This window comes from Vombatus ursinus, unplaced genomic scaffold, assembly GCF_900497805.2.
Source record: "Vombatus ursinus unplaced genomic scaffold, bare-nosed wombat genome assembly UNPS02000580.1, whole genome shotgun sequence".
Lineage (NCBI taxonomy): Eukaryota > Metazoa > Chordata > Mammalia > Diprotodontia > Vombatidae > Vombatus > Vombatus ursinus.
The window spans coordinates 16,686,624-16,712,393 of NW_020940358.1; the positions used below are offsets into that span (position 1 = coordinate 16,686,624).

At 38.2% G+C, this 25,770-nt stretch overlaps 1 protein-coding gene across 1 annotated transcript in view; it reads right to left on the minus strand.

The window, feature by feature from the left end:
• The window catches only part of RTF2 (replication termination factor 2), a 64,465-nt gene extending 39,055 nt beyond the window's left edge, over nt 1–25,410 (minus strand). The window contains exons 1-5 of the mRNA XM_027852837.1: nt 25,278–25,410; nt 16,250–16,344; nt 15,742–15,835; nt 14,385–14,524; nt 8,790–8,868 (exon numbers count right to left, since the gene is read on the minus strand). Coding sequence (XP_027708638.1) covers nt 8,790–8,868; nt 14,385–14,524; nt 15,742–15,835; nt 16,250–16,344; nt 25,278–25,346 — 477 coding nt within the window. The 5' untranslated portion in view covers nt 25,347–25,410. The remainder of the gene's footprint in view (nt 1–8,789; nt 8,869–14,384; nt 14,525–15,741; nt 15,836–16,249; nt 16,345–25,277) is intronic.
• Between the last annotated feature and the right edge of the window lie 360 nt (nt 25,411–25,770).

Below are 25,770 nucleotides of genomic sequence, written 5' to 3' on the forward strand. Positions count from 1 at the left end.
AAAGTCATAAAGTTTTGGAGTTTCCTCCAAAAGAGTTCAAAGCACATTAGAACAACAAAAAATGTGAATATATATATGTAATAAAATAACATCACAATGAAAAATAATAAAGGAAATAAGGAAAGAGCGAAGATAAATGGCATAAAAAGGAAGGGCATCATAAAAAAATATAAAATGTATGCAAATTATGAGAGCCCTCAAATTGGCAGAAGCATCCAGAATGGTGGCAGAAATACAGGAAATTTCCCTTGAAAGCAAGTAGTGGAAAAGAAAAAGGAATAATCTACCAAACGAAGAAAAACCAAGGTAATCTTAAAACACTACCTTTTGAAAACATTCCTATAAGATGTGTAGTTCCAATGAATATTTAAGTATTTAAAGGTTTTTTAAAAGAAATTTTTAAAAATTAATTTGATTACATTTACAACAACTCTCCTAAAATTAACATATTGGAGATAATACTTTGTAAAAATTTTCTTCTGAGTCTCACTCAAATTTATTTGAGGTTGGCTGCTTATAAAGCTCAGATTCACCATAATTATATTCCTTGGGTTATCAACTATAAAATTTTTAAAAAGTATAAACCTCATTAAAAAGACAATCTTTCCAGGTTAAATTAAGTTTAATTAAATTAAGTTTGGGCAGGTGACAAGAACCTTCTGAGCAAATTTTTAAAGGTTAGACAGTAAAGTCCTGCTTAATTATTTCTTAATTCCCTTTGATCACCTAGGTGAATTATGGTGGTAGGGGGTGGATGAGGAAGGGGAATGATAGTATCTAGAAAGGCAAAAACTGGGTCCTGACAGCCAAATAGGTAAAGGGATTAATTTCTAAGTTGGAAAAAAGAGATATGTTTGGTCTGAATGCTTTCAGCTTGAAAACAGAAGACAAGAGGCAATGGACTTGGAAAATAGACTTTAAGTGGATAGCATAATAGATGAACAAAAACCCCTTTTATACTTTCTGTGGTACAGAATACAACCAACTACCTTCTGTTATATACAGAAGTAGGGAAAATGAATTTTAAAATTGGAGAATGTTAGAGCAGAAAGCAAATTAAGAGATCTAATCCAACACCCAAATTTTAGAGATAAGGAAATTAAGATCCAGAGAGGTTAAAGGTCATACTGCCTAAGGTTGTACCAAGTTAGTAAGTATAAATGAGATGGAAAAACCTGGTCTCCTAATATACTGCCCTCATGCACTTCTCCCTGACCCTCAAAGTCTCTCAGCTGATAAGAGTATTCCACTAAGGGCGCAGTTTGACACAAGACTACAAAAGCCTTTTTCTTTTTAAAGAATGATACTCAGGCTACTAAAAGAACTAGCAATTCTAGTTGCTAGTTAGAACATAGAAGAAAATAATTAAGTATTTTCTGAAAAGCAGCTATAAGCAAGGCAAGTGGGATTCATAAAGTTAATGGAAAAAAATGAGCATTAGATGTTACTCAAGAGTATAACAAACACTATTAAAAAGATTCTGTATATTGGGTATTTTCAGGATTTTTTTTTTTTACTGAAAAATGTTCTTCTATGGTTAACTGGGTGACCTTGGTAGAAATGTAGGTTTCTATCTTGCTTTGAAAATGTCATCATGAATTCATAGAAAACAGATGTGTCTTGTTCATTTTGTTACTGGAAAAAGCAGGACTGGAAAGAGTTAACAGACAGTTTGGCTCTGGAAGTATTGTTTAAAAGAATCCCAAACTCAGACTCACAAAGACTAAAGCGAGCTGGTCATCATGCCCTTGGATAATAATATTCAGTACAGAACCTGGAAATTAGAATAAGCCATACATCCTGCAGTGAGGTTTCATCTCTTCTCTTATTTAAAACAAATGCACATACACCTAACACCTGGCATCCATATGGTTGCAGTTTATTTGTTGTTTCTCTTAACAATGAATTCACCTATAAGCTGTTGTTAGAGCAGGACTTTCGGTAATACAGAAGACATCACTTACTTTACAAATATTTCACTTTCCTAACCTAACCAGTCTGGAAAACTAGTTAAGTTTACTATTACTAAATACACCACTAATATAACATAGAACACTGCCTTGTTTCTTGCTGTGCAACTTACATTCACCCCAATTTGTTTCTCATTACTACATGAGGCATAGAACACTGTGGGGAATACAATTAAATTTTCTTTTTAATATAAACAAATCATTAGCAAACAGAAAACCTAGCAACCACATCTCTTAGGAACCCATTTTCTAAAACCAATGCTCAACCTATCCGCTTTAAAACATGAAACCAGGACAATTTCAAACACTGCAGCCATGTGTTTTAAATTGGGTATTATCAAGATAATCAGTGGTAGAATGGATACAAAAGTTGTCATTCCTAAGTCTGGATTCACCTGTCAAATATCACCCATGTTCAGACCCTCAGATGGAGTGGTGGAAGCTTCTCTGGCAGAGGTAACCAAATAAAATGGCTCACTAATTCACTGTGTCAAAGATAAACACTGTAGCCTACGTGAGGCACATACATATATGTAGTACTCACAAAGATTAAATCTTAGAAAAAAAACCACAATGACTATTACATATTTAGAGTTAATAGGAACTGGAGTGATACACTGAAGTCTTCCCATTTCAGTGAATTGAAAATTTGGAAAGACCACAGAACTAGAAATTTGGTTTTTGGAACTAGAATTGGCATTATTTGAAAGAAAATACTGTTTAGATAAATTAATTTTCACTTTCATAGAAATAAAGAATTTCACAGTTGGCAATCTAGTCCAACTCCTTCATTTTACAGTTTAAGAAACTGAGGCATAGGGAGGTTGGTTAAGTGGCCCAAAGTCAAACAGATAGTGGTGGAGACAAGATTAAATTCCACATTTCTTAACCTTTAGTCAAGGGCTTTTTCTATTCACCATCTAGTCATTTGCAAAATCTCATCAATTTATGAAAGTAATATAAAGATAATTATAAATTGTACTGAGACCAAAAGAACAAGAAATTATATCCAAAAGACACTTACTTTTTCAGACTTTTTCACTACTTTGAAGTACGAAAGACCACAAGTGTTTAACACATCCTGCACTTTTAAAAAATGTAAATGATTGAAAAGATTAAAAAATTTTAAAATCCTTATATCTAATTTGCCTTCTGACATAAATGCAAACAATTTTATAAATTAAGTTTTTCTCTTCTTTAAGATCTAACTGGAACAAATTAAATCCATTCTACTTAGAGAAATGAATACTTAACCCCATTATATTCATTAGAGTAATATGTGAAATAAAAATCTATAAAGATTGTTCTGCTAGATATTTCTCCCTATTCATCTGTAAATTCTATAAAGAGAAGCACTAAGTCTTATCTAAATTGTGTATCTTTCCCCCTACCAGCACCTAGCACTGTTCTGGGCACATATTAAGCGTTTAAAAATATGTGTTAAATGAATGAACTCATGTGAAAAAAAAGTCAACCAACGCAAAACAACAGTTTTATATCAATCTAAAATAAAAATAAATATTTTCTGTAATGTACCAACATACTATAGGCACTAGATACGGCAAGCACCAAACAGTACCAAAAAAATGAAACTGACTATATGGTTTTTTTTCTTTTAGGCAATTGGGGTTAAGTGACTTGCCCAGGGTCACAGAGCTAGTGTCAAGTGTTTGGTCTGAGGCCACATTTGAACTCAGGTCCTCCTGACTTCAGGGCCGGTGCTCTATCCACTGTGCCACCTAGCTGCCCCGAAACTGACTATATGTTAACAGACAGAAAAGGGCTGGTGACTGTTGATAATGATCAACAAATTTCCCTTCATCTTTAAACCTCTTCCCTTTATGCTCCTTCCATCTACTGGTGTTCAAAGAGAACCACCTCTGCACAGAAAGACATTGCATCTCTTGCCACCCTTCCCAATGCCGAGTGTACCTTCTCTCCTGCTCTCCCACAGGTCTGGGAGGGAGAATCAGCAATCTTTCTTCCCTTGCCACACACTTATTCTCCCATCACTCAGCAACCTCTCCTCCTCACTCTATCCAGAAATATCACTCAATCCAAATCCTGCTGCTATCAGTATCTGCCAGACTCCAGGTCATGTTCTTTTCTTTCTCAAGGAGTTCAGTATTAGGTTCATAGTCTCCCCACTCACTCCAACCACTCCCCTTGTACAAGGGCATTTCAACATACATGTTGATGTTCCCTCAAACACTGTGGTACCCTGGTTCTTTAATCTTCTCGATTCCTATCACCTATTTCTTCACTATTTCAGCCAAAAACAAAGACTGTCATACTACTGATCTCACCATCACACAAAAGTGTTCCACTTCCATGATTAAAAGGAAGGATGGAAGAAAGGCAACAAGCACTGAGCACTTACAACGTGCTAAACATTGGGAATACAAATACAAGCAAAAAGAAAGACAGTCTGTTTGTGACGACCTTACATTCTAATGGGGAAAGAAAACAAACGAGGCACCCAGCACAGGCATATGGTTTAGAGTCCAGCAGCCAAGAACAGGGCTGGGAGGGGAATAAAAGTCCCCTTCAAAAAATGGAGGATTCAGGAGTAACATATTAATGGGAAAAATGGGTGGACTTACAAAGGGATGTTCCAGGCTGAGAAGGCCTCAGGGATGGCTAAATGTTCCAAGGCAAGGAGGCTCCAGGCACTGTTGGAAGTTCTAAGATGAAACATCATGATTTGGAAGATCAGGATCTGGAGGACTGAATAAAGTAGTACAGTCCAGGGCCCCTCACAAGTGCTCCAACAACAATTTAAGAACACTAGATCAAGTAGTCATTGGGAAATAGGAGAAACCATAGTAGGTCATCTTTCCATCCCAAAATCACAAATTAAACTTACAGGCAAGTAGTAACCAAGGCAATTCAAAAGCTTGAAAAATAGAAGAAACTTCCAGGAACCTTACAGATCAAAATGCATAGCTATGGTCCAGATCAAAGAAAAAAATACTACAAGCAGCCAGAAAGAAACAGTGAAAGGACTGAGGAACCACAGTCAGTAGCACTCATGATTTAGCTGCTACAACTGTAAAGGAGCAGAGAACATGGAACATGATATTCCAAAAGACAAAAGATATAGGTTTACAACTAGGAATAACTTGCATAGCAAAACTCAGTAAAAATTATAGGAGGAAAAAATGAAATTTTGATGAAACAGAAGACTTACATGCATTCCTAATGAAAAGACTAGAAACTAAAATATAAGCACAGAAGTAAAAATAAAAATTAAAAGGTAAATACAAGTGAGCACTCAGAAAATACTTTATAAGGATGAAGTAGTGGAGAAGGGGGAGAAGGAAATGATACAAGCATATCCTAAGATCCATAATATCATCAGGGGTCATAATAAATAGAGGTCTTGGGAGTAATTTTTATTATGTTTTGATGATCTTAAAAGAAGAAAGGAAAAGGAGGTGAAAAAATATACACTGGGGAAGAAAAACAGAGGAATGGGGGGCATTTATTCTCTCATATAATCAAAGAGCACAAATAGAAATCTATATAAATGAGGAAAGGGTAAGGAGGGCAACAGGGTTGAGCATTACTTGAATCTCACTTTCACTGAACTGTTGAGGGGATGGCAAAAAACACATACATACACATGTATGAACAAACACATGCACACATTTTGGTGCATAAATACATCCAGCTTAACAGGGAAACAGAAAGAAACAGGAAGAGAGGAAAGGGGAAAATAAGAAGGGTAGATTTAGGGAAAAATTAGTCATAAGCAAAACAAATCCTAAGTATATAGAGAAGTGATCTGAAGAGAGGTTTAAAGGGAAAAAAAGAACTGAAAGTGGGTGAGGGGAAGGGAACAGGGTCAAGGGACTGGAAATTGTTTGCATCAAACAGAACACTGGTGCTGAGCACACTCCTATTCCATGCCCCTCTTCTCCTATGTAAAGAGGGAGGCAGGGAGCAAAGAGAGGAAAAAGTATAATAGGATGGAGGGAAATAAAATTACAAAGTTTTGGCGTAAACAAATCAGATGTTGCTAAGATTCGAAAGGAAACAGTTAACTGGGGAAAAAAAATCTTTCTAATAAGTTTCTCTGATAAAAGTTTCATTTCTAAGATATATAAGGAACTGATACAAATTTGTAAGAATAAGAGTCACTTCCCATATGATAAATGGTCAAAGGATATGAACAAAAAGTTTTCTTTTTCTTTTCTTTTTTTTTTTAAAGGCAATTAGGGTTGAGTGACTTGCCCAGGGTCACACACCTAGTAAGCGTCAAGTGTTTGGTCTGAGGCCAGATTTGAACTCAGGTCTTCCTGACTTTAGGGCTGGTGCTCTATCCACTGCGCCACCTAGCTGCCCTCATAAGAAGTTTTCAAAAGAAGAAATCCAAGCTATTAATAAGCAAATAAAAAAACTGCTCAAAATCAATGATTTAAAAAATGGCAATCACAGGGCAGCTAGGTGGCACAGTGGATAGAGCTCCGGCCTTGGAGTCAGGAGGACCTGAGTTCAAATTCGGCCTCAGACCCTTGACACTTGCTAGCTGTGTGATCCTGGGCAAGTCACTTAACTCTGACTGCCTCAGCCCCCCACCCCAAAAAAAGACGGCAATTAAAGCAACACTACGGTTCCATTTTACATCCTTCAGACGGGCAAATTTGACAAAAAAGGAAAATGACCAGAGTTGGAGAGACTGTGAGAAAATAAGTTCACTAATGCACTAATGGTGGAACTGTGAATTGGCCCAGCCACTCTAAAAAGCGATTTGGGAACTATGCCCCCCAAATCATTCAACTGTGCATATATGCCCTTTGACTCAGAAATACCACTACTAGGCCTATACCCTAAGGAAATCAAAGAAAAAGGAAAAGGACTCATCTGTATGAAAACACTTATGGCAGCTCTTTTTGTGGTGGCTAAGAACTGAAAACTGGGGGGAAACTGAGAGATACCCATCAACTGGGGAATAGCTGACAAATTGTGACATATAATGAACGTAATAGATTACTCTCGTGCTAGTAATATAGTTTCAGAGAAACTCTGAAAAATATGTGTGGATAAAGGCAGAGTGAAGTGAGCAGAACCTGGAGAATAATTCACGTTACAATATCAATACTGGAAAAACAATTTGGAAGGACTTAACTGAACTTAACACATAAATCTAGAAGATTAATGAGGAAGAATCAACTTCCTTACTGAAAAGTAATGAACTAATATGCAAAATGAAATACACATTTTTGGACGTCGCCAATATGGGAATTTGTTTTGTTTGACTATGCAGTACACAATATCTCACTTTTTTATTTCTATCTCCAGTGCCTGGCACAGTGCTTGATACATAGTAGCTACCTAGTAAATACTTTTGCTTATAATGAGTTTTCCAAACTGAATTGTCATACTAAACCATATAGCTAAAAACATGGTTATCTATCAGTAACCTCCCCTGAGCTTGGACCACATATAGCACTTTACAACTGTTTAATGCGTTTATCATGTAATACTGTATATTATCACAATCTGTCTTTACATCATGGTTACCTCTATGAAGGCAAGGGCTTATTGTGTCTTATCAAAACTTTGTATTCTCTCAGCATGTAGTACAGTTTTCCTTGCGAATAGCAGCTACGATAAATGGATGTAGAATAAATGAATAGGAAACAAATTGAGGTTATTTTTTCTGGCAACAGCATTATAACAATAGTCTACTAAAAACTTCAGTCTCTCATTTCCAACTACCTTTTAGGCATCTCAAAACTGGGATGTTCAGTAGACATCCTAAACTCAAATGTGCAAAACAGAACTTATCTTTCCATCTAAATCCTCCCCATGTCTATTTTCTCTATTACTACAGAGGCCAACACCATCCTCCTAATCCCTCAGGCTCAAAACCCAGAAGTCATTCTGATTTCCTCATTATCTTTCATATCCCCTTCCACCCCTCCATATCCAAGCTGTTTTCAAGGCCTGCTGATTTCACCTTTGCAATATCTCTTGAATATGTCCTCTTCTCTCCAACAACACTAACACCATAACCTACTGGAGGGTTTGCCTGCATCAAATCTCTCCCCACTAATCCTCCATTCAGCCTCCATTCAGCCACTAAAATAATTTCCTTAAAGCGCAGGTTTGATCATGTCACATACCCTGCCCCCCAACTCAACAAACTCCAGTGGCTTCCTATTGCCTCCAAATACAAAATGCTCCATTTGGCATTCAAACCTTCATAACCCCACCCCCTCCTACCTTTTGAGCCTTCTTACACCCTATTCTCCAACACATACTCTTTGATCCTGTAACATTGGCCTCCTGGCTATTCCACAAACAAGACACTCAATCGCTTGGCTCCAGGCATTTTCTCTGGCTGTTTCCCATGCCTAGAATGCTTTCCTTCCTCTGTTCCAACTACTGACTTCCTTGGCTTCCTTTAAGTTCCAACTAAAATCCCACAGGAAGCCTTCCCTAAATACTCTTAATTCTAGTGCTTTACCTCTTTTAAATATGTCCTATTTATGCTATATGTAGCTTGCTTTGTATATATTTGTTTGCATGTTCTCTCTCCCATTAGACTGTTAAGCTCCTTGAGGGCAGGGACTGTTTTTTGTTTCTTTTTATATCCCCAGTGCTTAGCAGAGTACCTGGCAAATAGTAGGCACTTACTGTTTATTGACTGATATCACCACTATCAACACTTATGAACTTTCATAGCTCACCACACAGCTATTTGTGATTTCTCAGTTAACTAAAGTTGTACAACCATGCTTTGTGTCAAATCAAATGCTATTCTCAACAGACTATATGGCAGAGATGATGGATTTCATAAAACTTACTTACCGTATGACAAACTTCAGCTTTGATTTCTTTCAAGGCTCGTTCAGAAAATACACAACCACAGCAGCGCAAGAAGCAAAACCTTTAAAATAAAATACACATATTATTTTAGATATTATTTGTTATTAATATATTAATACTTATTATAAATAATAACAATATCATTATGTTATAAACTAATATAGCATGTTAATTATTACACAACTATATTGAATATAAGTTATATATACAATATAAATATATGTTATAAATTAATAATTATATCTATTAGTACCTAACATTTGTTGAACATAATTTCCTTTCCTGTAATATAACCACATATATTGTTTTACAGTATCACAGTTTAAAGTGACTGAGTTCTATACGTAGAAAGTTAACAAGCCCTGTGAAAAGCGTACAGGTCAAAGGGACAGAACATTTATCTCCTTTTTCTGTTTCTTCTACTTTTATTCTGTGGAACCTCAGTTTCTAAACTTCTGAATTAATTGTCTTTAAAATCTTCGGGGTTAAATGCTTTTTAATAATCTTGCTGGAAAAGACACTGAATCCAAAAGAAGATTAATATCTTAGAATAAGAAGTTAAATGCCTACTTTTCACATGACCCCTTGTGGCTGTTTGGGGGAAAGGCATATACCCAACAAGACACAATATAGCCTCAAGCACTTTCCATACGTAAACCACCCATCCTAGATTTTCCACAATAATCCTCATTTCAATAAAAGAATCTGTACTTATAACAAGGCATTACAAACATTCATAGTTACCCATCTCTACAACAAAGGGGAAGGGACATGGGTTTTATTTTTACTACTCAATGAAATGCTAATTAAGGGGTCAACCAATATTGAGAGTATTTCAGCTATTTGTCCTTAAACTTTTCAGACATTAGACTCTGACTGCACCTGGAGAATGGGAAGCTAAGTGGGCATTCACTATGTCACGGCAGCAAGGAATGAAGCAGTGACTTATACAGACTCAAGGTAAAGGGCCAGAGGCACCCGGAACAAAATAAACTTAAATTTAGAATGAAGTATATATCTTGGACATGAGACCTTTAGCAGAGAAACTTGCTACAAAGATTTCTTCCCCCTAGTTAACTATTTTCCTTCTAATTTTAATGCTTTCTTGTTTGCACAAAACCTTTTAAATTTTACATAACTGAAATTAGTTTTTTAACTTCTGAGCTGAGCTTCTGTATTTCTTGCATAGTAATGAATTCTTCCTGTATCCGTAGTTTTGAAATGTATTGCCCTCCTTTTTCCACAAATATATTTGTAATGTGAACTTCTGTTTAAATTGTAAATCTGAAATAAAGTATAATTTTTTTAAAATGTTGCTGGGAAATTTTCTTTCTAATTAAATTTTAACAAGCTATTTATTGTTGCTTGTGAAGGAACATTTGATTGATAACACAGTATTCATTGCCTAAAATATATCAAATATCCATACAAAAAATTTTGTTACCTCTATTTATTATAAGGAGAAAAGACAAGGCCAAACTCTTCTTTTATCAAACAAGGGCTTACATATTACTAAAACAGATCTGTCATTTCATTGATATGGGCATTCCCTCCAACAAGAGAAATGGCTAACCATCCAATGTGAATGTTGCCATATCCTCCCATAAATTAACCACAGGGAGTCCACTCAGTTCTGGAGGCCTTTGCTGCTTTTTTTCCCTTTTTTTTATAAGTTTATTTATTTTTAGTTTTCAACATTTACTTCCACAAGATTTTGAGCTCCAAATTTTCACCCCATCTCGCCCCTCCCCCCACCCTAAGATGGCATGCATTCTGAATACCCCTTCCCCTAGTCTGCCCTCCCTTCTACCTCTCCCCCCCCTTCTCTTATCCTCTTCCTCTTCTACTTTCCTGTAGGGCAGGATAGATTTCTGTACTCCATTTCCCATATTTCTTATTTCCCAGTTGTATGTGAAAACATTTTTTTTTAAAAATGTGTTTTTAAAACTTTGGGTTCCAAATTTTCTCCCTCCCTCCCTCCCCACCCACCCTCATTGAAAAGGCAAGCAACTCAATATAGGTTATATATGTGCAGTTATGCAAAACACTTTCACAGTAGTCATGTTGTGAAAAACTAACTCTATTTCCCTTAATCCTATCCCGCCCCCCCCATTTATTCTAGTCTTTCTTTTGACCCTGTCCCTCCTCAGAAGTGTTTGCTTCTGATTACCCTCTTTCCCAGTCTGCCCTCCTCTCTATCATTCCCCTGCTCTCTTGCCCCCTTCTCCCCCTATTTTCCTGTACGGTAAGACAGATTTCCATAACCAATTGAGTGTGTATGTTATTCCCTCCTTAAGCCAAATCCTATGAGAATAAGATTCACTCATTCCCTCTCACCTTCCCCTATTTCCCCTCCACTGTAACAGCCTTTTCTTTTCTGGTTTTTTGTGAGATAATTTACCCCGCTCTACTTCTCCCTTTCTCCTTCTCCCAGTAAAATCCTCTTTCTCTCCCTAATTTTATTCTCCAAACATGACGCCTTCATCTTTAACTCACCCTGTGCTCTCTCTCTCTCTCTGTATATAAATATATATATATACATATACATATACATATAATTTTTTCCCTTCAACTACCCTAATACTGATAAAGGTCTCATGAGTTATAAATATCATCTTTCCATGCAGGAATGTAAACAGTTCAACCTTAATAAGTCTCTTATGATTTCTCATTCCTGTTTACCTCTTCATGTTCCACTTGAGTCTTGTATTGGAAAGTCAAATTTTCTATTCAGTTCTGGGCTTTTCATCAAGAATGCCTGAAAGTCCTCTATTTCACTGAATGACCATTTTTTCCCCCGAAGGATTATAATCAGTTTTGCTGGGTAGGTGATTCTTGGTTGTAATCCTATCTCCTTTGCCCTCTGGAATATTATATTCCATGCCCTTTTGTCCCTTAGTGTAGAAGCTGCTAAATCTTGTGTTATCCTGACTGTATTTCCACAATACTTGAATTGTTTCTTTCTGGCTGCTTGTAATATTTTCTCCTTGACCTGGGAACTCTAGAATTTGGCTACAATATTCCTAGGAGTTTTCCTTTGGGGATCTCTTTCAGGAGGTGATTGGTGGATTCTTTCAACTTCTATTTTGCCCTCTGATTCTACAATATCAGGGCAGTTTTCCTTGATAACTTACTGAAAGATGATGTCTAGGCTCATTTTTTGATCACGGCTTTCAGATAGTCCAATAATTTTTAAATTCTCTCTCCTGGATCTATTTTCCAGGTCAGTTGTTTTTCCAATGAGATATTTCACATTGTTTTCTAATTTTTCATTCTTTTGAATTTGTTTTACAGTGTCTTGATTTCTCATAAAGTCATTAGCTTCTAATTGCTCTATTCTAATTTTTAAGGAAGCATTTTCTTCAGTAAGCTTTTGTACTTCCTTTTCCATTTGGCCAATTTTGCTTTTTAGGGTATTCTTCTCCTCATTGGCTTTTTGGACCTCTTTTGCCATTTGGTTTAGGCTATTTTTTTAAGGTGTTATTTTCTTCAGTATTTTTTTCGGTTTCTTTTAGCAAGCTGTTGACTTGTTTTTCATGATTATCTTGCATCACTCTCATTTCTCTTTCCAGTTTTTCCTCTACTTCTCTTACTTGCTTCTCAAAATCCTTTTTGAGCTCTTCCAAGGCCTGGGACTGATTCATATTTTTCTTGGAGGCTTTGATGTAGGAGCTTTGACTTTACTGTCTTCTTCTGGCTGTATGTTTTGATCTTCTTCGTTACCAAAAAAAGATTCTATGGTCTGACACTTCTTGCGAGGTTTGCTCATGATTCCAGCCAATTACTTCAGTTATAAACTCTTTATTAAGGTAGAGGTCTGCTTCCAATGTGTAGAATGTACTGTCCCAAGCTTCAGGGGTTTTGTGCAGCTGTTTTCAGAGATACTTCTAGGGACCTGTAAATTTTCAGTTCTTCCAAGGTGGTATGATAAGGGGTGAGGTGTTTACTCCTTTCCTGGCCTGGGCTCTGGTCTGTGAGTGACCACAAGCACTCTTTTCTGCCTTGGAACGGTGAGGAGGATTCCCTCTCCACCCCCTACAAGCTCCAACACACCAGTGCTCCTCCTCGCCCCAGGACTGTGACCCAGAACTGTGACCCAGATCCAAGCACATGCAAAGTAAGAGAATCTTGCACCAGTAGAGAGATCCCTGCAATCCCCCTCTGATCAGCCACTCGATTCCCCCTCAGTCTGTGGACTGGAAGCTCAGGAAGCAGCTGTCGCCCCAGGGCCATGCTCAGTAACTGGGGCTGAGACCTAGCTTCTCTCTCACACCAGAAACAGACTTTTCCCACTGACTTTCTAAGTTGTCTTTGGCGTTCGTGGGTTAAGAGGTCTGGAAACCGCCACAGCTGCCCATGACTCAGTCCTCTGAGGCCTGTTCCAGGTTCACTACGACCTGCGCGCCCATGCCAAACTGCACTCCTCTCCCAGTCTGGAGCGATATACCTTTCTGATCATCCATCCAGGTTGTCTTGGGCTGGAAATTTGCTTCACTCTGTCTTTTTGTGGGTTTTGTTGCTTTAGAATTTGTTTAGAGCCATTTTTTATAGGTATTTGGAAGAGTTTGGGGGAGAGCTCAAGCAAGTCACTGGTTTCACTCCATCTTGGCTCCGCCCCGTTGCTATTTCTTAACACTGAGAAGACACTTGTAGAGTACAAGGTCTCTTCATAAGTTATACCCTCCTTTCAACACATGACCAGTTCATCTTTTTTTTTGCTCATACATTTTTGATAACATCTTTTACTTTAGTTCTCTTTCATAATGATTTGCTTGCAATGTGTTGTAGTGTACTCACACCCACCTTCTGCCTATTGGAATATGAATTCAACTGTACAAATCTAGATTAAAAGATCTATGATACCAAGGTTCCAATGAATTCAAGGTTCTCCATTAAAGTCCAACTTCAGTGCCTCATTGTGACTGGGAGGTGACTCTGAGTTATCAAAAACTATATCATCAGAATGCAAACTCTGGTGTAGCTTACTAAGCTGAAAACGTTTGGCCTGCTGTCCAAGGATCAGCCAAGGGAAGTTCAAAGTGCCACAGTCTGGTCGAAGGGTTATGAAGATATTTGTCCACAGCAATTAGGAAAGATATTTGACTAATTCATTAGAGGGGATGTGATCTGTGTCAGTGGAAAGAGTATCCACATGATGAAAGAAATTACTATCTTTGAAATACTGAAGTGAGAAGAAATTCAAGGCTATTTCTTTATCACTGTCTGCTGGGCATAGAGCCAACGAATCAACCACATACTCCGTAACATTTTTCCACTGTGGTAATTTGTAGCTGTAGTTACAAGGAAAAAAGACTCACTTTATGGGAAACATTTGCCTCTCACTTCCTTTCCCAGGCTCAAGTATATCAGGCAACCAAACTCAGCTTTAAAAGTGTCACATGTGGAAACTAGAGCACAGTAGAGAACATTTTAAAATACCCAAAGATTTCTTTAAAATCCCACATTAGGCTTTCCTACAACAAAATGCTGACCTAAATACCTGTTTGTGACTTAATAGCACCTTTAGAAGACAAAGTCCAAGGCAGGACTTATTCCAACTATTTGTGAAATACTGACCTGTGCCGACCATTCATCTCCAGACCTACAACAGGGCAAATAAATCGGGCACGCTGGAGGTCATCATATTTATCACCTTTTGTATTTCCCTTATCACCACTCCAGGCTGGATTATCAGAGAGCTTCAGCTCTGTCACATTCTAGGAAAAACCATAAACATTTTAGATAGCCAGTTTATTTGCTGACCATTTCCCCTTAATAATTCATAAAATCAACACAGAAATTATTATTTTACTTCAAACTTTTCATTTATCATTAGTTTTTTTAAGCCATCTCCTACAAGAAGACTATGCTGATCTCCCAGCTGCTAGTGTTTTCTCTCCATCAAAAAAGTACTCCGTATTTAATTATGTTTGTATGTTGTTTCTTTGAGGAAACCCTCCTCGAGGGTAGGGATTATTTTGCTTTAAAAAAAAAACTTCATATCACCAGGAAATAATAGATTTGGAACATACTAATTGCTCATTAAATGTTACTGAAATGAATGAATGAATCAAATGATTTAAGTAACTCTAAACCTGGAGAGAACATTACTTTAAAGTTATCAAAGTAGGGTTTCATTTATCTACAGATGAGCTAATAAATATTTGATAATTTAAAATTTCAATTTTCAGTCTAATTCAACCAACACATATTGAATACCTGCTAGATGAAAAGCACTATTTTACTGTATCTTGAAAGAAAGAAATAAACTTCTTAATTAAAATTTAAATCTTGAGACAAAAACTACACTGATCCCAATGATAAAGGTAATTTTTTTCTCTTTATGAAAGAAATATCACTAATGATAATTTCCACAAGACAAATTAAAACACAGAGCATGACATAATGGAAAAAGAGTCAGGAGACCTAAGAATCAGGAGACCATCCAGACCACCCCAACCCCAAACCCAACCAATCAACTAGTTGTGTGACCTAAAGGCAAATCACTGAATTCCTACACCTCAGTTTCTTCCTGTGCAAAATGAAAAGGAACCACTTGATAATTGTTATGTTCCATTTCAGATCTAAAATTTCATGAAAATTATTTTTCACATCTAAAATAACAGGAACTGTCCTTTAACAGTTACAAATATTACCTTATATTTGTATGATAGTTTATAGCTTTAAAAGGTTTTTTGACATTCATTATCCGATTTAATCCCTTACAGACACTCTGTAGAGAAGGCAAATAATATGCCCATTTTAAAGATGAGTTACCCGAGGCTCAAGGACATTAAGTGGCTTGCTTAGAGTTACACAGCAAGTTAGTAAAGCTATTACTGGAACTTACCTCTTATGATTCCCATCTTTAAGTATACTAGTAACAAAGCAAACATTCATGACACTTGAATTATTTCAGAATAATTAGTATTACCTTAATGCTCTTAATGTGAGATGCTGCCTGCCCAAGGGCTTTGTCGTTAGATTTGTCCAATAAAAACTCAATGACTGCATCTTTGTTATAAAGTCTGTAACAATAAGAAGTAGTGAAAATGTTTTAATTATAGACAATAAAATGTCTGTGCTAACGGAGGCAGAATTCATCAAATGTTTAAAGCAGGGATAAGGCTGGTATAAACTGTTTACATTTGACAACGGAATGCATTACATGATGTTTCTTTTAAGTGTATTTCAGATAAATATAAACAAGAATGTAGAGTTGACTTAGATATGTGTAGTGTGTACAAGGAAGGCAACTAATTTTATAAGTAGGATTGGGCTTGAATAATATGATCCAGATATATACTTAGAGGAAAAAGGAATGCAGAATGAAGATATTTGCTGAGGATAATCTACAAATGGATAATCACTCTATTTACAAATAGAAATTTACTTAAATTCATTTTAAAAAAAGAGTAATAATTCAAATAACACAAACATACCTGCCAAGTTCACAAGCTACTATTGGTTTTCTTAGTATTTCTTGGCTTAAAGTACAATAGTTCCATTGGGCCACTAATTCAGCATTTTTGTCAACCTAAGAAATGAAAAAAGAAAAAAAAATATATATATATATATATTTGCTTTTAAATTACTTCCATTTTTTGTTTGATATGTGGTTCAGATTTTTTTCCCCATTATTTACTGCTTCATTCCACTTCAACCACATGTAGGATGGTCAAGTATTTCACTTCCTTAATTAGAAACTCTGACATTTCTCTATCTGATTATAACCTTCCATAATTCCATCTTCTTTTATGTTTCACCCTTCCTAAACCAATTCTTCATCTTCACTGACATCTCCAATCCCTTCACTTTCCCAGGCTATTAGCTCTTCTTTGACTTCCTTTTCCAATTTCAACCCTATGGTGAGCCATTTGAACTCCATACTCTCTTCTGCTCTTGAATCCCCTTGTCCTACCCCGGCTCATCTCTTTCCAAACCTCAGCACTGGATTGCTGTTCTTCTTCCTCTGTTCTTTCTCACAGGTAACTAAATGGAACTGAACGAAGCCACACAACTGCGCTGAATAAGTCCATTACAAATTCATAAATTCATGTTAGCCAACTTCAACTAGGCCCATTTCAGCAAGGCAGTGCTTTGATTTCCCCCTAATTAAATTCCTCGTCTCATTCCCCACAGAGGCTTTCCTAAACCTTTTCTTCTCTCCCCAAATCGCACACTTGCCCTCCCTACTCTCTTTTAGCAGAAGACGTCACCTCTTACCTTACTAAGAAAACTGAGGTCATTTGACATGAGTCCCCTCTCCTTCAGTTCTCTTCATTTCAAAGCCCCTTGACGTCATCCTCCACTCATGCCCAGGCATGACAATAAGGTAGACCTCGTCCTTGCCAGGGCCAACCTTTCTACAGGCGCACTTGGTCTCATCCCTTCCCCTCTTCCTCTCTCACTTGAATCTCCAACTTCTCCTAATCTAACGGTTCCTTCCCTACAGCCTTTCAAACATGGCCAAGCCTATTCTACCTTGAAAAAACTTACACTGAACCTAACCACCCCCTTAAGCTGTCATCATATATGTCTCTTCCCTTCCTTAGTCAAACCAATAGAAAAGTCAGTATATACTCACCACTTCCACTGCCTCTCTTCTCATTTACTCCTCAGTCCTCTGATATCAGGTTTCTGACTTCATCACTCAACTGAAACTGCTCTCTCCAAAGTCACAAATGATTTTTTTACTTTCCAAATCTTACAGTCTTTTCTCAAGCGTCATCCTCTTAATCTATCTTCTCCAACTGACACTGCTAACCACCCTTTTCCTTGGATCCTCTCTCAAATCTAGGTTTTCATGGCATTACTCTCCTGTTTCTCTTCATATCTGCCTGACTGCTTTTTCTTCATCTCCTTTGGTGGTTCACCATCCACATCAAACCCCATAAGTATGGGTGTTCCCCAAGGCACTGACCTACGCCCTTTTCTCTCTCTACAATTTCTCTTTTGGTAACCTCATCAGATCATATGGGCTTAACAATCATCCCTATGAAGACTCTCAGCTCTATATATCAAGCCCTAATATCTCCCTGAGCTTCAGTCATGCACCACTAATTGCTCACTAGACATTTTAAACTACATGTCTTGGAGAAGTCTCAAACATTTTGGACTTAACATGTCCAAAACTAACTCATTATGTTTTCCCAAACCCTTTCCCCTTCCAAACTTCCCTATTTCTATGAAAGATTCCACCACCCTTCAAATCTCCCAGGTCCCAAACTTGACATTGTCAATATCTCACCCCACCACACACATCCAATCAGTTGCCAAATCTTGACATTTCTACCTTCACAACATCTGATTCCCTCTTTCTCTCTCACAACTACCAGTTTCATTCATGCCCTCATCATCTGTCACCTAGATTATTGCAATAGCCTTATAAAAGGTGTCCCTGCCTTGAGTCTTTCCCCATTCTAGTCCATTCTATATAACACTGCCAAAGAAATTTTCCTTAAATGCAGACCTGACCATCTGACTCCCCTATTCAATTAACTCCAGTGACTTTCTATTGCCTCAAAAATCAAATATAAGTTTCTCCACTTAGCTTTTAGAGTTATTCACAACCTGACCCCAACTACCTTTCTAGCTCCACTGGAATGTAGTCAAACTGGTCTTCTCTCTAGTCTTCACATAGGAGACTCCATATCCTATCTCTGGGCCTTTGTATTAGCTGTCTCCCATGCCTAGAATGAACTCCCTCCTCACCTCTGCCTCAATATATTTCCCTCTTTTCCTTCAAGACAAAGCTTACTCACCACCTCTTATATGAAGCCCTTTCTGATCCCCCAACTACAATTGGTATGCCCTTTCTCAGACTATCTCCATATTGAACTACTTTGTATTTATTTATTTTTACTCTCTTCATATTTGAATGAATGAATGAATAAAGCATTTATTAAGTATTTACAATGTGTAAAGTACTGTGCTAAGTGTTAGGGATGCAAATATAAAAGTCCCTGTTCTCAAGGAGCTCACATTCTACTGGAGAGACAACTGAGGAGAGAGTTTCAGCTGCAAAGGTTCCACGGTCTTTAGGAAGCAGACGGCAATGCCTCTTCTTTAATGTCATTTCCACTGATAAAAATCAGACCAGTTTCTCATGTTGAATCACTTGACAGTGCCAAAGGTTTTGTTGATGAGAACTTTGTTTTCTGGTTCTTCAATAGATGTGGCTGTAGCACAGAGAAGAGCAATTGCTAGGCCTCATCTTCACAGAGGTTGCTTCCTTGCATCAAGCAGTGGCCTGAAGCATTGCTATTCCCAAAGCTCTTAAGTTTAGGATCCTAGGCTGTCTCCATTGGGGGACAAGGGGAGATAGTGCCAAGGTGGTGGTAGTAGTTTGACAGCATATGCTGACTCCTGTCTTTCCCTGGGGGTGCCCTGATGTTTCAGCTAGGCTGGCTTGTCTGCCTGTGTGTGGCAATTAGTTGGCAGCCAGTGGGGATGGCTGGCCCTTCTCCACAGAATTTGCTTCCCCAGTAGCAAATGAATATTTATTCTGTATATACTTATATATATATATACTTGTTTTCTCCCACTAAAATGTAAGCTCTATGACAGTTTCATTTTCTGTATTTATATCCTCAGCATAGAGCAAAATGCTTGGCACATAGAAGTATTTAATAAATACCTGTTGATTGATGGATGGATACAAAGACTTGATTATAGAATTTTAGACCACAGAATGTTTGAGCTTAAAGGGATCTTAGAGGTGGCCCTTTCCTTGCCAAGGCCAACTGTTCTTCATGTACCTGTGATCTCCAGAAGACTGTCACCATTATAATTCTTACTTTCCCTCTAATCTTATATTTCTTCCTATCCCTTCCACCTTTAAAACTCTCATTTGACTTTACCATTCCCACTAGCTATCATCTTATATCTTCCCTCTGCATCTTAGTTAAACTTCTTGAAAAAGTCATCTATGTATATACCCAGTGCCCCCACTTCTTCTCCTCTCCCCCATTTCCTCTCTTATAAACCCTCTGCAATTTGGCTTTTGACTTTGCCATTCAACTGAAACTGCCTTGTTCTAAGTTATCAATGAACTCTTAATTGCTAATTTTAATGGCTTTTTTTCAATCCTTAACCCTCCTGATAGCTCTACAGCATTTGACACTAGGACCACCTAGAGTCTTTGTCCCTTCTAGGTTTTCATATACTGCTTGGTTCTTTTGATTGATCCTTCTTAGCCTGGATGTCCCCTATGTCATACTCACTAATGGTAGATATCCCCTCTAAGCCTCCTCTCTACACTCTTGTTTGGTGATCTTATGAATTCCCGTGGGCTCAATTATCTTTATGCAGATGATTCCAAGATCTATACATGCTGCCTTCACCTCTCTCCTGAACCCTGGTCCTGCAATATCAACTGTCTTTCATTAATTTTGAAATAAAGGTCTCACAGGCATTTCAAACTCAGCCAAACAGAACTTACTGTCTTCCTCCCCAACACCTCAAACCTCCCCCTCTCCTAAACTTCCCAAAACTGCTGAGGTTACAACCATCCTTTCAGTCACCCAGATTTGCAACCTTAGCATTATAACAGCCAGAACTTATACAGCACTTTAAAGTTGACAAAGCACTTTACATATGCTATCTCATCTGATCCTCCAACAATTTTGTGAGGGAGGTACTATTATTATCATTCCCATTTTACAGACAAGGAAACTGAGGCACAGGGTGGTTAGATGCCTTGTCCAGGGTCACACTGCTAATAAGTGTCTATGGCAGTTCTCCTGAGTATTCCTGACTCCGCGTCCTGTGCTCTATCCAACACGCCACCTAGTTTCCAAGGTTATCCTCAACTTGTCACTCACATTCATCTGACATATCCAATCGCTTGCCAAATCTTGTTTGATTCTGCCTTACCACATCTCTCACATCATTCCATTTCCCCCATCACAAAGCTACCACCCTAGTTCAAACCTTCCTCACCTCTCACCAAGACACTAGGAGTAGTCAAATAGATACAACAGTTTCTTAAAACAGTAGAGGGAAAAATCTTTATTATCAAGCTATTCCTTTGCACAGAGGACAGCCTAGAATTTTACTTCCTCTTCACCTTAGCTTCTTAGTATGAGAGAACTCATTTAGATGGCACAGGGATCCCTTCTAGTGCTAAATCTATGATCCTGTAAATAGTTCAGAAAATGGAGTAAACAATAAAGTGTATGAAAACAAAAAAGAGGCAAAAAGAATAGATTTTAAAGATCAAAGAATAAATATACCATTTGCTTTCAGCATAACTCTTTTAAGTGTCTATTAAAATCACAAAAATTATACTATCAATTTAATTAAAATAAATGTATCATATAATCTGTCCACTAGGGGGCATATGATGCCATTAAATTTGGATTAAGGGGAAACACTGAGCAGTAGGCCAAACACTATGAAATACATAAATACACAAATACAAAATCCTGAGTAAGATTGAACTCATATAGCTAAGCTGATGTTTCTAAACATGCAGAAAACAGCTATATAAGGCTCCATGTCCCTAACATCAATCCTTACTCTTTTGAGAGCAGCTTTCATTCTACTTTTTAACTTTCACACTGTCATTCATTAGACAAACAATCCAAGAAGAATGAATAGATTACTGGACCTCAAAAATGAATCTATCAGAAAAACAACTGGCAGAAGACGTATCAAAAAAGCCCTCTTCCCATACACTCCCCCTCCTGGTGCCTGAAACTTTATCATAGGCGATATATCTCTGTTTATTAAGTATTCTTCCATGATGCCTTTTAAAATTAAAAAACTCAAAAATTGTTAAGGCATTGTTTCAAACTTCTTAACATCAGAGCTCAGTAGAGACCAGTGGATTATATGGTCAAAGGATGGCAAATGAAGGAAAGGCAGAGATGCTCAAAATTCTTCTTTATCAGTTAACAGAGAGAGGTTCAATACACAGATATGCATAACAGTCAGGAGACCTAGATGGCAGTCCAGTGTCTACCACTGATTTGTACAAGTGTGACACCAGATGGGTAGTTTCCCAGATCTGTGCCGAAAGCCAGGAATTCAAACCAGGTCCTTGACTCTAAATCTAGTTTGTTTTTCTTCCCCTTCTACAATGTTACCTCTTGACTTCATACAGGATTTTAAAGTCAATTAATTTCCATTATCTCTGCTTCTTTGTTAAATGTAGGCAATAGTAGTTGCCTTTTACCCACCTCATAGCAGTTTGGATAGATTGCTGAGTTAATGTAAGCTGACTACTTTAAGCATTTCAGGCAAAAGTCACTATTTAAATAGGGATAACAGGGACAACAATATTGGAGTTAGTGCTTGTGGGGTATTCTCCTCCATTAAAAAAGAAGCTTGAAGTGACTGATCTCTCAGGCTTCTCCAACCTCTGAGATTATATAAATAATTTTGCCTGCCATGTCAATAATTTTACACAGATTTTAATCTCAATTGAAAGTGTACTCTCCCTCCTCAAAATTTTCTGGATCATTTTGGTTAGATATCTCCTGTCTATATACAATCATCCCTGACAAAACTTAATCTTTGTTTATGGTGTATTGTCCCCCTCCCAATTCTCAAACCACTCAACCCCCATGTACAAAATAAATTCTTTGAAGGGGGAAGTGGGAAGGCTGTATCATTTTAAAAAATCATACAATCCCCTTTAAACATCTCCAACAAGTTTTCACTATAATAATAATAATAGCTAACATTTATATATCCTTACTATGTGCCAGACACTGTGCTAAGTGCTTTATAATAATTATCTCATTTCATCCTCACAACAACCCTTCTAGGTAGGTGCAACTATTATCTTCATTTTACAGATAAGGAAACTGAGGCAAATAAGTTAAGTGACTTGCCCAAGGTTACACAGCTGGTAAGTGTCTGAGACTAGGTATGAACTCAGATCTTCCCGACTCCAGGCCCAGCATTCTATCCATTGCACTGCCTAGCTGTCAATACTCCAGATGGCAGGACTATCACATCCCTTGTTCTGAATACCTAACACTCTTATTGCAGCCTAAGATGGCATTAGCTTTTTGGTCATTCTGTCACACTACCAGCTCAAATTGAGCTTTCAGTCTATTAAAACTCTCAGATCTTCAGGTGAACTATTATCTATCTAGCTACTTTCCTCTCCAATCTTATACTGGTAAAGTTGATTTTTTTGAACTAAATGTAGGACATACTATACTTGTTCAAACCTATTACATTTCATCTATTAGATTCAACCCTATCTGGTAATACTATCACTATCTACATCACAGGGATATTCAACAAACATTTACTGGACCATTACATCGGTAAGGGACTGTGCTGGGTATATAAAAACAAAAAAACCCAGCCCCTGCTTTTGAGCTTTTTACTCTTACATCATGTACACAGATAACACAACATAATTTGAATATGGAGAACACTAGCAATTACTGGGGAAGGGGAGGAAGGCTTCACCGAAGAGGTGGTGTCTGAGTTGAGCCCTGAAGGAAAGTCAAGGCTTTCAAAGGCAGAGATGAAGGAGATTGGGGATGGCTTATACAAGGAAGGGATAGATGGAAGGTCAAGTTTGGGGAATAGGTAGTAGCCCCGTTTGAATGAAACAGTGCTTGAAAGAGAATACTGTAAAATAACACTAAAAAGGCAGGTCAGAGTTAGACTGTGGAGGCACATGAATGCCAGGCTCTGGTGTTTGTGTTTAATTTTTTTTGTTGTTTTTTGCTAGGCAGTGGGGTTAAGTGACTTGCTCAGGGTCACACAGCTAGTAAGTGTCAAGTGTCTGAGGTCAAATTTGAACTCTTGTCCTCCTGACTCCAGGGCCAGTGCTCAATATCCACTGCAACACTTAGCTGCCCTATTTGTGTTTTAATATTGAAGGCAATAGTGAGCCACTGATGATAATGAGTGGAAAGTGATTTGGTTATATCTGTGCCTTAGGAGAATAATTTTGGCAGCTATGTGGAAAATGGATTGGAGAGGGGAGACAAATGATGTTGGGGTAACCAGTTAGGAATTTATTACATTTCACTGAAAGGTGATGTGGGTCTGAACTAAAGCTAAGAGTAGAGCAGAAGAGGGCAGATGCAAAGGACATAGACATAGAAGCAACAAGACTTGGCAAAAAAAAATCAGATAAGGGATTTAAGGGAGAGGAAAAGTAAAAGATGAAGTGGAGATTATGACACTTGACAACTGGGAGAATGGCAGTGTTCTTAACAGAAATAGGTTAAGTTTGGAGACGAGAATATTTAGAGGGAAAGAAATGAGTTTCACCTTGGAAAGTGCACGTTTGTAGGACTCCCAAATGGAGATGTCCAGCAGGTAAGTAGAGGTGTGGGTGTTGGAGACAGCTGGTGGCAAAATGGAGAAAGCATGGGACCTGGAATCAGAAAGACCTGAGTTCAAATGTAACTTCAGACACTAGCTGGGTGTGACCCTGTTGTAAGTCACTCAACCTCTTGCTTGCCTCAGTTTCTTCAAATGTAAAATAGGGATAGGAACAGTACCTATTTTCCAGGGTTATTATGAGCTGCAAATGAGATAATAATTGTAAAGTGCTTACCATAGTGCCTGGCACATAGTAAGCACTATACAAACATTAGCTATTATTCTGTGGGGCTGGGGTCCTGCAGTGAAATTAAAGCTAGATATGCAAATGTGGGAATCAGAGAGAAAATTGAATCCATAAGAGAAGATGAGATCACTAACAGACATATATATATATATAATTTTATTATATATGTGTCTATATAATAAAATTATAAGGCCCAGGACAGAAACTGGGGTTCTCTATAAAGACTTGAATGAAGGACACCCACATTGACAGCAAATGATGATCCTGAAAAGTAAACTGGGAAAAAAAGGCAAACAGGAGTAGAAACAGTAGGAGGAGGATTATAAAAGGTAGGAGACAGTATTCAAGAAGAGAGTGGTCAACTGTGTCAAAAACTACAGAGATCAAAGAAGATGAGTACTGACAAAAAAGCTTTTGAATTTAGTTATCAAGAAATCACTGGTGACTTTTGAGAAAGAAGTTCCAATACAGTTAGTGAAGGTGGGGTTAGATGCCATATTAAATTGAGGATTGAAAAATAGGCGGGACGTGAGGAAAGTTGAGGCTTATAGACAACTCTTTCCAGGAATTTGGCTATGAACGGACGAAGAGATACACGATGCCAACTGGAAGGGTCAGCGAACTCAAGTGAGAGCTGTTTATTTTTTCAGATTTGAGGAGACCAGGGCGTGTCTGCAGGCCAAGAAAGGAGTCAGTCCATAAGGAAAGAGGAAGAAGTAGGGAATGATCCCAAAGGGCGAGATCCCGAAGGAGTCAGGAGGGGCTGTTGTAAGAAAATTACGCTAAAAAAAAAGAGAGAGGTGGTTGTTACTATTCAGCTCAGTCCCCTAAACCATTTCAGAGCCTCCCCTCCCATAGGCTTCCCCGGGAAGCCGCACTTCACGTGATCCTCCTCCCTGACTCGAGGACCCGGCTCTGACCTTCTCCACCTTCTTCGGCCCCTTCACCAGCTCGTGCCTTTTGGGGATCGTTCCCCCATCGCAGCCCATCTCTCCTCACTCGTTTCCGCAGTCTGCCTTACCGGTCGTCGCCAGAATCAACAGGAGGAACTTCCGGCGCACCGAGATGATGCAAGAGACTACCGTTGCTGTGACGACACTGATTGGCGGCGAGGGCGGAACTCGATGGTGAGACTGTGGTTCCCATGGAGACCGTTGCCAGGGAGCCACGCCTTCCGCCGCTGGGCAGCTGGGGCGGAGGAGAAGTATCTGCGGTAAAGAGGTGGCGGGAGGCTCTTCCCTCGCCCGGCCTTTGATCTTCTTTCCTCCCTGTTCTGCCTCGCCCACGCTTGTCAGGGCCTCGGTTTCCCTTTCTTCCAAGTCATTGCCACCCTCCCAACCTGCAGGAGGCTCTTCAGCCCCATCCTGAGGGGCTAATCTTTTCATCCTCCTCTGGGGGAACCTCGGGTAGCTC